This window comes from Cylas formicarius, unplaced genomic scaffold, assembly GCF_029955315.1.
Source record: "Cylas formicarius isolate icCylForm1 unplaced genomic scaffold, icCylForm1.1 PGA_scaffold_3__17_contigs__length_32017465, whole genome shotgun sequence".
NCBI classification, from domain to species: domain Eukaryota; kingdom Metazoa; phylum Arthropoda; class Insecta; order Coleoptera; family Brentidae; genus Cylas; species Cylas formicarius.
Window position 1 is genome coordinate 19,641,236 of NW_026844326.1, and position 13,068 is coordinate 19,654,303.

Sequence of the window (13,068 nt, forward strand, 5' to 3'; positions counted from 1 at the left end):
CGCGAAATACGAGCAGAAGTACGTCCCGGCGCAACTATCTGGGTGTCCCGTGAGACTAGACGAAAGCGACGAGACGAAGGCACGTCTTTTCGCGAAGCAGCGAAACTCGTCTGCCACATCAAACGGTTGCCACGATGGCTTCGTCATCACCGTCTCCGCTAAGAGAACCGTCGGCGCAGTTAAATGAAAATTCCGAAACTACCGCCATGAAGACCGAAAGCGAATCCCCGACGCCGGAAAACTCGGTAAGAATCGCACAATCGCGGCTCCTATTAATCGTCAGAGTTGTCGCAAATCGTTTTTTCAGTTGCACCTGGGCGAGATCGCGATCGAGGCTTCGGAAATCGTAAGCCGCCTGGAACAGGCAGTGGAAGCCGAGCCCGTCAAAAAACCGACCGCGACGACGGTGTTCCTCGGCCTCGAAAAAAAACACAGCAACGAAATAATACAGATAATACAGGGTCTAATTTCGACCGACGAGGACGGTGAACCGTTGCACGTCCCCCCCGTCGACAGTGTCACCAAATTGGTGATGATTTCGCACAGTCTGGCCGCGTTCTGCGGCAGCCTTCAACGTCCCGTCGCGCAGAAACTGAGCGCTAGGTTCACGGCCGATACCACGCGATGGATCAGCCAAATGTTCGGGTGAGTTTTATGTTTTCAAGGAACAAAGGTCGCGCCCCTCGAAAAAGGGGGTTTTAATTATTTAATACCGATTTAAAAGGGATTAGCATTTCTCATTAGAACTTCCGCAAAGCGGTAAAAAATGATCACATGAGTTTGAAATTTCATTAGTTTTCCAAGTTGTCACAGAAGAGGGATATAGCAGCTTTTGGTTAGGTAGGGACACTGATGGGGAAACAAATTTACCGGCGTTGCCGATTTTTTAAGTAAAATGAACTATTCTGTTGGACTGCCTGGACAAGAAAATTTAAAATAAGACTAACGTAGCATGGAGTGCTTGGTAATAGTGCGCTTAGTGTTCGTTTTAATCGGATCTTTTTATTTATTTTTTCTTCCTAATGTTATTTACCTTTTGAATGGCCGCCCATGATGCCCCGTTTCAGATTTCTAGATTGTTCCGCGTTCTACCACGAGGACCTACTCGAGGGCGTGGTCCGTGTTACTCGCATGATGCTACACTACAAGTACCCGCGATACCTGGAAGATGGCGCGCTGGCGTTCACCTCATCCCCGCCCACCATCTACAGCAGTATCGCGAGTCCTTTAGGGGCGGTGCAGCACATGTGCCGCCAGTTGGGATTGCCGCTCGCCTGCGTCAGGCCCGTGCCCGTGAATACCCATTTCGGTAAGCGCGCACTCTATACATATTTTTTCGATTTAAAGTTAGTTTTTCTGCCATTTCCGCGAGATTCCAGGCTCACAACACACGATGGATGTGGCGGCGTTGCAGAAAATGCTTTCGGACGACTCCGCCCACGGTCGGGTACCGGCGATCGTGATCGCGGACGCGGGAACGCCCGTCACTGGCCACGTGGACAACCTACCGAGGATAAGGGAACTGTGTCGCGCTTACGACTGCTGGTTGCACGTGCGCGGTCACAGTTTGGCCGCCCTCACCTTGCCCAGTCACCAACGGAACGGGCCGGTACGTTTGGCAACGCCGCTCTCCGCGAGAAACCCTTTTTAATCGATTTCGATACTTTTTTTTAACTTCTTTGTAGATAAACCCGATCGCCGACAGTTTTACGCTGACCCCGGCCAGCTGGTTGGGCGTTCCGGGTCTTCCGAACGTTGTATCCTTTTGGGGAAAAAAAGTATTTAACCGATTTTAAAATTGGATTAAATATTTGAAAAGGCAATACGTTTGTGTACTCAACTAAATAGTTTATCAGGTAATTTGCAGGTGTTTAACCCGTTTTAAAATGAGTTTTTCTCGGCAATTTCCAGATGGGATTGTGCATGTTGTAGTTGTTCGTTTGGGCAACGATTCAAAATTAAAGTGATAATTATTTGGCGGCAATACGTTTCCCGATATTTAGAGTGTAGTCAGTGTTTTTAGGGTATTTAGTAACATTTTTCACAGTTCAAGTTTTCGATGGCACTTGAAAGTATAAACAACCCCCAGATATTGACTTGATTTTAAACTATTTGTTAAATACGACAAAATGAGAATGAGGTAAATGAGGTATATGGTATATTATATTCAGTATTATTTTTTAAATTTGTTTATTAAAACCTTTTCAAACACATTTTCATCTTTAGACAATACTAATAGACCAAATGGAAAAAGCCGTGACCGGGATTTAACGATTTTAAGGTGTTTACTCCGATATTTGCCCTTGACCGCGCGCGTGCAGACGTTGTACAGGTTATGGGACAGTTCAACGAATAGTAACCGGAAACAAGTGGGCGCCTCTAGGGAGAGCACGCTGCCCCTTCTGGCGGGCCTTAACACCGACCACCACGGCAAGCGGATACTGGCGCTGCCCGCGTGGGCCGCGCTCCAGAGCCTCGGCAAGGAGGGCGTGATCGCGCGCATGCGCGACAACTTCCTAGCCAGCGAGCGCCTTTTCGCCGCGCTTGACGTGTTCAAACACGTCAGGCTGCTGGTAATGACGCGCGCTCGAAATCCCTTCCCAGCACCGATCGCGCTGTAAATTTTGCAGGGTCCGAGGCCGGGCGGCGAGACCGGCGCCTTCACCATACCCGAGCTGATGTCAAAACCAGCTACCGTAGCGGTCGGTATCTGCTCCCCACTGTAATGGACCTCCCCCGAACCTCACGTTTCGCAGATGCTGTTCGAGTCGACGTCGACGTGCGTCGTATTCCAGTTCACGCCGGAGGCAGAGGAGGAGCGCGAGAGCGTCGTCCGTGTACCTCCCTACTATGACCGGCTCAACTCGTGGCTCGGACAGATCCTGCAGATCGACGCCCCGCAGGTGCCAATCGATATTTGCGAGCTGGATAACGTCGGCGTCGTGCTGCGTTTTTGTCCTTTCGAGAATGCGACGTCGGGACGCCAACCGACCGTCGACGAGCTCAGGGCGTTTGTTCAGTGCCTTGAGCAGCAGCTGGTCATATTGCGCGCCACTATCCACCACCGCGAGACTTTTAGGAAGCTGGTCGCCAGGTCGCCAGTGTTACGACTCGTCGAGTTGCCCGAATGGGCCGGTAAGTAGAGGTTTAAAACTAACCAAAACTATCCGGTGTCATGTATTTACCTGGTTTTATTTATTCGTTGGGCGTTTACTTGGACCTTTTAAAGTATTTAAAGTGACAAATGAGTTATTAGTAGACAGTATATGGGGACGTCTAGGTATGGGCGGGGTCAGGTACTGCCCCGAGGGTTGGGAGAACCTGCTTACCGACCAAGCGAGGGAAGAGCTCAACAATTTGAACGCGGCGTTGGTGGATGCGCTCCGTTCGACCGACGCCGCCTTCTCCCTCGGTGAGGGACAGGACGGCCTGGTGTGCGTGCGCTTTGGCATGTTGACCCCCCAATCCGACGTCGAGGAGTTGCTCAACCTGGTGGTGCGGGTCGGCCAGTCGGTGGAGGAAAATTCGCGCGTCCTCGACTCCATGAGCGAAATCGTCAAGAAAGGTAAAAAAAGCTTGATAATAGAGAGGAGGTAGTAACCTGGGGGCGGGCCCGCAGGCATCGAAACCGCTACCAAGGACCTGCAGAAGGAAAACGAGGAAAGGCTGTGGCAGGAGGGCATCATCAGACACGTGCCTATCGTTGGCAATCTGGTGAACTGGTGGTCGCCAAAGACGAAGGAAGCGGGCATACGGGGCCGCAGTCTTAACCTGACGCAGGGCGTGGTCGAGTCGACGGAGAACATCTACAAGTATCATATGCAGTTGACAGCGGGGACAGGGGGACCTAAGAGTCCGCCGACGCCCCAGATTCAGACGCCAGTCAGTGCGAACCATTCGAGGTCGAGTAGCCACGCCTCGAGTCAGGCATCGGTCGCAAAGGAGGGGCGAGGAAGCGGAAACCGCCCCTCCCAGGATAGCGACGATTTGACGAAGCCTCCCGCGAAGCCCTAACTGACGTATTACGTGGAGGTGTAGTGATGGGCGTAGGGCCTGGCGACTTGCGATTGTTTTTTTTTTGTTTCGGTATTCGAGCGCGGCCGTATGCCGAAAAAGTAGAAAGGGGGCGTGTCTGGAGGATTATTAGTCGTGTAGCTTTTCTATTTTGACAAATTTAATTTTTTTGATTTTGATTTTTGAATAGTCTGCCTTTTTTTTGGTTTAACAAAGAATTACCGTTTTGAAATGTTCCCGTAAATTCCAGTTTAGATTTTATTTATTTTAAAGAAAAGTTAAAATTTAAATTATTCTTTGAACTTCGATTTTTTGTGCACCTGACTTTGTGGTCCGCCGACGCTGGAGCAGATACAGCACGAGTTTTGCCAAGAGCCATTAAATTTTACAAAACTGTGCATACAAAGTTCGGTGCACATTTAGCCAGTTTTTTTTTAAAGGCTGTATATATTTTTTATTACTTTAGTAAGTTTTCGTTAAAAAATATTTTTTTATTTTCTGCCACCCCCTTGGCATCGTTCGAAAATCCGTCTTGCGCCGAAGCCGGGTCTGTAAAGGTGTACATACGCGAGGCGAGCTGGCTCGTCATTGTTATCATTTAATTTTTACTTTATGGTATTATATTCTTTACCGTTGCGGACTGTACGTATTAGAATGTATTTTAAATACATATTTGGTGCACCCGGATCTTCCTTGTTGTACACGTCGGTAGGTCTTAGCTGCCGAGGAAATAACCAAAGAGCTTGCGAGGCTTGACATTTGTAAAATAAAGATTTTATTCGAGTCGCATTTTGTTTTCCCTCCATCCCTTGGCGTCTTCGGAGTGGCAGCGTGTAAAGTGCATAAAAATACCCGGAACCTAGACCCTATAATGCCACCTTCACGGTTGTTGACGTGTGTATTCAAAGCAAACACGATTTTTAACGCTTTCACATTCACTAAATTGGTTTTATCATTTCATTCTGTGCTTTCGACGCTGGTCAAAAACAAAACTCCATTTGAATAAAAATATTTCTAAAAAGAACGTCAATTAAAAAAAAAGTCAGAGCTGCAATTCAATTCAATTATGCGTTCACAAAAAAATGTTGGGCTCGACTGCTAGGATCATTCGCCCATTGCCGACTTCCGTCGAGGATTTTCGCTTCTGGTCAATGACCACCACGTGCAAAGAAGAAAAATAACCAATAATTTGCTCAGCTAGCAAAAAACGATTCTGACCGATACCAAAAAAATCGGCTTCCCCCCGCTTACCCCGCGGACCAACCGGACCCATCCGGCCTTCATACCGGCGTGAACAGGGAAAAACGACGGGGCCGACGACGATTATCACTTTAAAACATGCACTGAACACTAAAAACACTAAGTCCACACAGTGGAAACCGATATCAAACTTTTGAGGATGAATACAAGGGATTCTGTCGGGAGCGAACGGAGGTTAAACCGCCGCGTGCAATGCTCCACCACAGAATCCAATCAGAGCTGCAATTGCGCAAACTTAAAAACGACAGAAGATTGAAGTGCGCGTGCTGCCATCTATTATTGGGCAGGTCGATTAGGCCGGTAATTTTTCTTAGCGAACGAACCACAACCAAATTCCAAACTTCTGATTCAAGAACTGTTGTGTGTAGTTGTAACGAAGTTGTCGTTCGTGTATTATTGCCGGCGACGAATTTCAACGTAAGTTTACGGAACAGTCACTCTCTCGTCGCAATAGGCACCAAGTCCAACAATTAGAATAAAACCCGGGGAATTTCCTGTCAAATAAAACAAGCCGGTACGAATATTTTTTTACTGATATTTTGCCGACAATTTGACGCTTTAAGAAAACAAACAATTCATCTCTCTAGCCCAACGTGTTTCCTCCTCTTGACCCGAAAATAGTGATCGATAATTTCCATAATGCCTCCATTTGTCCACCCGAATCCCGATTGAATGTGATACTCGCCGCCGCCCCCGAATTGACCGCTCGTCACCGAATCATACTTCTCGAACATAACCTTATTCTCAACGAACGCCTTGACATTTGAATGGACCCAGCGTTTCGCAAGCATTTTCGCAAACTCGGCCGCCTCGTCGTCTCCGGACCGGGCCAACCCGAAGATCACAATGTTCTGATAAGGTGCCCACGCGTTAGGAAAGTCCCACTGGAGGCCTGACGGCAGCAACGTTGACGGCACCCCGTGAAAATCGAGACCGCCGTACCGTTTCAAATAACGCACTGCCTTGTTGCCCCTTTCGCTTTTAATGTCCGCTGCGACCGCATCTGCCCACAAGGGGGCGAAATTGCTAGCCGCAAAATACTTTCGTGGCCTGTTTAGTTTCGCGTCGTAGTCGTACCTGCGGAACGAAAGTAAGGAGACAGTCAGGAAACTAAATCGAACCGCAAAATCACTCAAACTTGTCCTAGAAGAAATTCCGATATGCGGCATCTATCGGTCGCAGAAGCGAAGTACTCCTCAAACAAGCTTCGGAAGGAGTACGCCCGATGGCGCTGATGCCATATTTAGATAGTCGAAATAATTGATAACTTTTTATTTCTCGGGTAATTTTATACTAGGATTCGCGCGGGTATATAAAAAATCAACCAACCATATTCCGTCCTCATCGTGGTAGAGCACCTGTTCGATGCTGTGTCGCCATTTCTCCGCCAGATCAAGCCAGTAGCGCGCGTCCGTAGGTTCCCGCAGCACGACGTAAAAGTAGTGCATGCAAACAAATGACTTGTACAGAAACGAGTTAAGACACACGGGTACGTTGCGTCTCGTCGATATTTTGGACAGGTCGCCGTCTGGATCGCCGTTGCCGTTAAAGATCCAGCGCGACGTGAAGTCCCAGCCGCTCTCCGCGCCGCTCTTGATGTCCGCGTAACAGTCGTGCTGAAATTTACGACCCTGCATTGTTTAATCACAGACCACAGACACAAAGCGACGGCGAGCAGCGGCGATAAAGTTGGCCATTGTGTTGAGTTAGCCCTGGTGTGAGATGTCAAAGTTGTGTCGCCGTTTTCACTGTATCAAATTGTTTGCAGAAAGTCATATGAAGTTCCTGCGACAATTCAAAGGAATGCAGACAAAGTTCGACAAGGTAGGATCTAAACTTTAATAATTTACCACCGTAGATTTTAATTGTTTTATCGACAATGTCGGGCCGTCGCGCAAGCGCGGCTCGGCGCACATTGAGACAAGAAGGCTGTTATGCGGATAATATCAGTTAACTTCTAGAACATATGAAATAGATTTGATGTAGTAAGGTATTTAATATACACGATGAAAAATTTGATGATAGATATTTACGAAAAGCAGGATAGATTGCTCTAAAAATTTGGTCCGCGTGGACCTTCATAAAATTTTGTTCATTGTGGCTTCGCAACTTCCTGTATTATCAACATAATCAAAACTACTATATTATCGAATTACTCTAGCTATTCCAAACATATATCATAGATCACACAAATTAATATCTGAAACCGTTTTGAAGTAACACAGTTGAAAAAGAATGTGTGTTTTTTTTTTAATTTAAGTAGCTGTAGAATTTAAGCGGTTAGACTTAGTACAAAGTCAATGGCACTTTCCTGGATCGTCTTTGTATAATCTTGCCTTATCTTTCGGTTGAACCAGAATCACTCACTCACTCTCAGTCAGTTCGTTAAGTTTACAGAAAAAATGAGGCCGCTGCAAAAGTGTTTTATTTTGTATTTATAAAAAAATATGACAATATAGGGGAAATAAAAATCTTATATGGTTTCAACATTCAATTTTTGAAACAATTTTCAGATCAATAAATTTTCAGTTGATTGGCTTAAAATTTATTTTGAAAAGTAACCCTATTTAATATTTAAAAACGTTCAATTCATTAACTCTTTAACAGAAACAATTTAGCATTTGACTATAAATTTTTTTTGAGAAGGTTCAATAAAGAAGGTCAATAAGTTTGGATTTTTGCCACAATATTTTTTCACATTATCTAATCGCTATATGATAATTGATATTGATAAAATGAGTGGTTCATCCTTCTTGATCCGGCAGCTAAATCTATATATATCCATTAGAGAGATTAATTTGGCGTTCTCTGAATCAGTTTTCTGATATTGGTAGATATAAATTAATAATCTTAATCTAGGTAATATTTAATTATAAGAGATCTAATGAGGAAATTTCAACATAAAAAAATTGTAGAGAGTAATAAAATATGAAAATCTCGAAAATTGGAAAGTTCGTAATTATAAAAAAACGTTAGGGCTTTAGGGGTTGGTATTCGAAAATCTAATTATTTTACTGATAATATATGCTTGATATATTTTTCATACACGGAATTTGCAGCTTCGTATTTTTTCCCTTTTTGTCCCTCTGTGCGACGCGTTGTATTTTCATTTGGAACATTTGTTTTTCGCTTGACGCGTGTTTAAAGTATCCCGTCCAGCTCAATATCGCGTCGATCGGTCGCGGCTTGGTTTTTGACGACTGTGACGCGCGGTAAACGTAAAACATCGGTTCACTAACCAAATCTTCCGTGTTATTCTCGTACACGGCGCACGTCTCTAAATCCTCGAGGTACGACTCGGGACGGGGCGTGTCGCTTTCCGAGTCGAACCGCGCCAAAAAATACTCGTCGCCGTTTTTTTGGACCGGCGACACCCTCTTCGTCAGCCAAAAGCGCAGCTCGCGCTCCAGCACTTTGACGTTGCTGCGCAGGAACTCGAAATCTTTCGTATAGTGTACGTAGTCTTTCATCATCAGCGTAAGTACGGGCGGCTGCGACCTAGAAAAGCGTCGCGACGTTAGGGGCCATCGGAGAGGCGCCCGTGTCACGCGTTCCCACTCGCCTATTGAGGTAGTAGATGCGCCCCCCGTTCGGGATGAAGCCGTACGTGTCGACCATGTACAAAAAATTGTCGATCACCCCTTTCGCAGTCTCTTTCATGTCACTCAGCAACAGGCCCTTGAGGATCCAATATGAGTCCCAGTAGTAGAATTCCTGAATATGAGGAAAGAATAAAAAAATCGCTGTAAAATTTATTTATTCGGTGCGAACTAAATATATGACGATTTATCCGAACTTGTTTATACAAGTGTTGCCGAGTAAATTGAAAAATTGCTGTGATTCTAATAATTTTGTGATTCTCTGTCTTCAGTCAGCGTAACATCATGGATTTTTCTCCATCTACTGTTTTTTGTCACCTCGATGACATCGTGCATTGGCTTGCTTACAGCTAGTCGTGATCTGGTCTATCCATCGAGTCGGAGAGCGGCCACGTGGTTTACGTCCCTCCACCTTGCCTTTCCATATTGTCCGGACTTTTCCTTATTATATGTCCAAAATATTTTAATCGTAATTTTAAAGTCGGATTTTACTGGAAAGCTTGTTGGTAATATTAAGTTCATTTATACTGGAGACGTTTGTACGGCGTTCAGTCCATGGAATACCTAGTATACTTTTATAACAATACATCTCGTTCCGTCTATCTGAGAGTTCACGATTCGCAGCCAAATGTCAATATTGGGTGTACCAGACAGTTGATTAGCCGGTTTTTGATGGCTCTTGAAATCTGGCGGTATTTCCAGATCTTGGTCAGTCTCCCGACCTTGCACCTACGCTTCATTTCTGCCTGTCAATAGTGATCCCACGTATACGTATGACTTAACGACCTCAAAGCGGTCAATATGATTTATATTTGGTTATGTTGCCTATCAACTATCATGATTATGGTTTTTTGTGCATTTAGTTCAAGACCGAGCCGATGGTTTTTGTTTTCTACACTATTTATTAAATTGATTAACTCTTCTTGACTGCTAGTGAGTAGATAGTGCTGTATCATCTGCAACGCGTAGATTATTTATTTTTTGCCCACCGTATATGATAAATAGTTGAGGAGACAAAATACACCCCTGTCTGACTCCTTGTTCAAGGGACATTTCCTTTGAAGCTGAATCTAACTGATCCTGTACTGTGCTGATACAACTGGCTGATAAGTGAAATAAAGCATTACGGTACCCTCACTCCCTTTAAGATTTTCCACAGGTGACTTTATCGGAAGTTTTTTTAAAATCTACGAAACAAATGGAAAGAGGGATGTTGGATTCCCGTGCTTTTTCTATTCTCTTTCTGATCTAAAATATGTTTAATTTTTGTGAAATTGAAAAAGTCTGCTTATTTGTAAACGGACTTCACAATCGACCGAAAAAACCTATCGAATAAGCGCATACTGAGTGTTTACCCGGAACCGTCCGCCGGGAATTATGAATGCGTTCCGCACCGGAATCAGGGAAAACGTTTCCGGATGCTCGAACACGTGGTGCGATATCTTCCGCGTCAGCTGGGGCCAGATTCCGACAATCTGCGTCAAAAACATCCGGATCTGTTTGTCATCTATCTCGCGGACGATCTTCGGCTCCGGACGAAAGTCGCGCGGATAAAAGTCCTCCATCTCGCCGATCATTTGGAAGTTTTGGTAAACGAACTCCTCGATCTGCGCCTTGCTCGGTCTCCGATTTGTTTTCCTCATCAGGATGTCGAAGTTGGTTAGCGTGACGTTGAGGTTGTTCTTCATCGACATGTCGACGAACGTTTTCGAGTCGTTGAAAATTTTCGCGGTCTGCACGACGTGCAGCAGGTCGCCCTGGCAGTAGACGGGACTCTGGCATGATGGTCTCTGCGCGCCGCTGGCGACGACGACGACCGCGAGCACGAAAAGGCAAGGTCGGATCATTATCGGGATGTGGCGGTTACTCGTAATTTTAAATGACAGCAGAGACGTCGTCGATGACATACCACCCAAAATATATGAGACACTTTGCCCATCGATCGAGGTGTCATTTGAAACGGTTTTAACGGTTTGCACTCGGTTTGAATTACGTTAAAGTTTCGCTTATTTTTCTGGTTTTTTGTAGGATTGGTGCTTATCGAAAAGATTATAAAAAAAGCAAGAGGCATAGGTTTCCAATAAACGATGTTTCTCTGTTCAACAAATGGGCACAGCACTTTCAAAATCTGATTTTCGATAACAAGAGCTGAAAAAAAAATGAAGTCTGTGATACGCATTTTGCGGAAAATAATAAAAGAGCAGGGACCAAAGGGGCTTACATAAGAATGTACTATTACCGTATTCTAAAGAAGCGACCTCCGAAGTCGGTACATAATTGCAATTTTGTTGTGTATTTGTAAAAAATAAACGCACGTATTATAGAATATTACTTTTTGAATTAAATTTTCTAAGATTTTAAAACTAGATTTTTAATTTTTTTTATGCATATCATTCATCTATTTTACTGTCAAAATTAGAGCCTGAAAGCATTTTACTGCAAATTTACAGCGTCAAGATCGAGAACCAAATTCAAAATTTCCGTTTTACGGTAATGACTCGTTTATCCACGGTACTGAAATAATATAAATGTGAGTTCTAAAATCATTTAAACTCTTTGCACCATTTCATCAACTCCACGTTCGCAAACAGTCCTTAGATGACGTACTATCAACTTGATTGACTAGACGTTTCATAAATATCAACGTAAATGGCGCTCGATTCATATAAATACAAATTCAAAAATTCATTAAATTTTAAAGACAAAAGTTATTGAACAGGAATTCAGTGTTATCTAATTAACTAAAACTAACCAAAAAGTGTTTTTCCTTTAGTTTAATCACAAATTAGAATTTATGCGGTAGTTAGTTTAAATTATTTTTCGACTCCCGCCTGTAAAATACCTAATTACACACCGATCTAGCGTGCGGAAAGCGTCACTTTACCGCGTCAGTCTCGTTTCCCATGAATCCGAGCCACTTCGGATATTTGCGGGATTTTACCTCACGGATTTGGGAGCAATCGGATGTTTTCGGAGATATTTCCCACGCTTTGAATTTTGACGTTGGTCAAATCTGACGGTCATGTCAGCGAATGTATTCGTGTTGTTTTGCGAAAAGGTACCCAAAAACAAACGGCCGTAGAAAAAGTATAGTATGCAACACGTTCGGTAAACTTTTTAACTCACTCGTTTATTAAAAACTCGCTCCGCTGCGCTCCGCTCGTTGCATAATATATTATTATTGCTACTTTAGAAATCGATATGATATACAGTACTGACGTTTACCTGATATATTATAAGTCTCTGTGAATGACAAAATATATGATGAAATATGTTCATGATCATCTAATTTACACAAAAATCTCATTATTAGATTATTAATTAATTACCACTGAGAACAAACAACATACATAAAAAATAATAGTTAAAATAGAACCACCCATCTACCATTTTATTTATTTATAGAATGTACACACACAGATATCATAAAAAATAGTAGAGACATGCATATTTTTAATAACTTGTTCAACGATGTTAATTAAACTAAAATTTAAAAATTTGCCAGAACTATACCGGGTGACACAAGAAAGTGGGAACACTATAACTTAAATGAAACTTATCTTTACTTGTCTAATGGCAAATAGCGTTTAATATAATGAACTATTCATTTTTTAAGATAACACCCTAGCGCCCTAGTAGGAATAGCACCCTGGTAGGAACAAAAACTTATTTTTGCAACATTTTGATACCAAAATTTTTAAAATCCGTTAAAAATAAGCTCACAGGAAAAAAAATCAGATAAGTAAATACATTTTCATAAAAACAAAATATTACTTAGGGGACTTTGCTTCTATTCATCGTCAAGTCGGCATGATTGAAAATTGTGACTGTTTGTACATTTTTATATTATCGATTTTGTCGTATTATTGATTTGAATTATCATAGAAAACAATAATCAATTTACAAATGGAGAAAAAGTGGATATGTTTCTGATATACAAGGAATGCGGAAAAAACTCCACAGTCCCGTGCATCGTTTGCAGCGCGCTATCCGGGACGTCGCCTTCCTGCACATTCTTTAGAAAGCTGGAATTAAAAATGAGAAATCCACAAAATAATCGATATGACAATTTTATTATAAGTGAAGAAATGATATGTAGAATGATCTTGAAAGTTATTGTCGTTTTCGCTCAAACCGGAAGTGCAACCATTGACTACATGTTGTCTAAAAATCGGACATTTAGCCTATATTAATT

General features: G+C 43.3%; 2 protein-coding genes and 1 long non-coding RNA gene across 4 annotated transcripts in view; 2 read left to right on the top strand and 1 right to left on the bottom strand.

Annotated features, from left to right (window-relative positions):
• The first annotated feature begins 5 nt into the window (after positions 1 to 5).
• Positions 6 to 5,016, top strand: LOC132698914 (putative pyridoxal-dependent decarboxylase domain-containing protein 2). Its single transcript, XM_060665237.1, has 10 exons — positions 6 to 245; positions 308 to 645; positions 1,068 to 1,309; positions 1,380 to 1,609; positions 1,686 to 1,757; positions 2,322 to 2,573; positions 2,631 to 2,702; positions 2,757 to 3,135; positions 3,281 to 3,565; positions 3,620 to 5,016. Exons 1-10 carry the CDS (start codon positions 135 to 137, stop codon positions 4,012 to 4,014), a joined length of 2,376 nt encoding a protein of 791 aa, XP_060521220.1. The 5' UTR covers positions 6 to 134; the 3' UTR covers positions 4,015 to 5,016.
• Positions 5,017 to 5,804: 788 nt separating this feature from the next.
• Positions 5,805 to 10,758, bottom strand: LOC132700010 (trehalase-like). Its single transcript, XM_060667056.1, has 5 exons — positions 10,229 to 10,758; positions 8,837 to 8,988; positions 8,514 to 8,772; positions 6,604 to 6,890; positions 5,805 to 6,351 (listed from the first exon to the last, which is right to left on the bottom strand). Exons 1-5 carry the CDS (start codon positions 10,718 to 10,720, stop codon positions 5,850 to 5,852), a joined length of 1,692 nt encoding a protein of 563 aa, XP_060523039.1. The 5' UTR covers positions 10,721 to 10,758; the 3' UTR covers positions 5,805 to 5,849.
• Positions 6,850 to 13,068, top strand: part of LOC132700012 (uncharacterized) — a 59,159-nt gene continuing 52,940 nt past the window's right edge. Inside the window, exons 1-2 of one of the 2 annotated variants that reach the window (XR_009618587.1) lie at positions 6,850 to 6,989; positions 7,043 to 7,098. This is a non-coding gene — a long non-coding RNA (uncharacterized LOC132700012). Of the gene's footprint in view, positions 7,099 to 13,068 lie in introns of both variants that reach the window. The other variant, XR_009618585.1, reaches the window with a different exon arrangement.

What these genes read in the sequence shown, in the direction of transcription:
- LOC132698914 (XM_060665237.1), top strand. Translation starts at nt 135, where the DNA reads ATGGCTTCGTCATCACCGTCTCCGCTAAGAGAACCGTCGGCGCAGTTA. An exon ending in TGGATCAGCCAAATGTTCGG is followed by an intron (nt 646 to 1,067) that starts GTGAGTTTTATG and finishes GCCCCGTTTCAG; the next exon opens with ATTTCTAGATTGTTCCGCGT. An exon ending in CGAGTTGCCCGAATGGGCCG is followed by an intron (nt 3,136 to 3,280) that starts GTAAGTAGAGGT and finishes GGGGACGTCTAG; the next exon opens with GTATGGGCGGGGTCAGGTAC.
- LOC132700010 (XM_060667056.1), bottom strand. Translation starts at nt 10,720, where the DNA reads ATGATCCGACCTTGCCTTTTCGTGCTCGCGGTCGTCGTCGTCGCCAGC. An exon ending in AGAATAACACGGAAGATTTG is followed by an intron (nt 6,891 to 8,513) that starts GTTAGTGAACCG and finishes CGTAAATTTCAG; the next exon opens with CACGACTGTTACGCGGACAT. An exon ending in CACGATGAGGACGGAATATG is followed by an intron (nt 6,352 to 6,603) that starts GTTGGTTGATTT and finishes TTCGTTCCGCAG; the next exon opens with GTACGACTACGACGCGAAAC.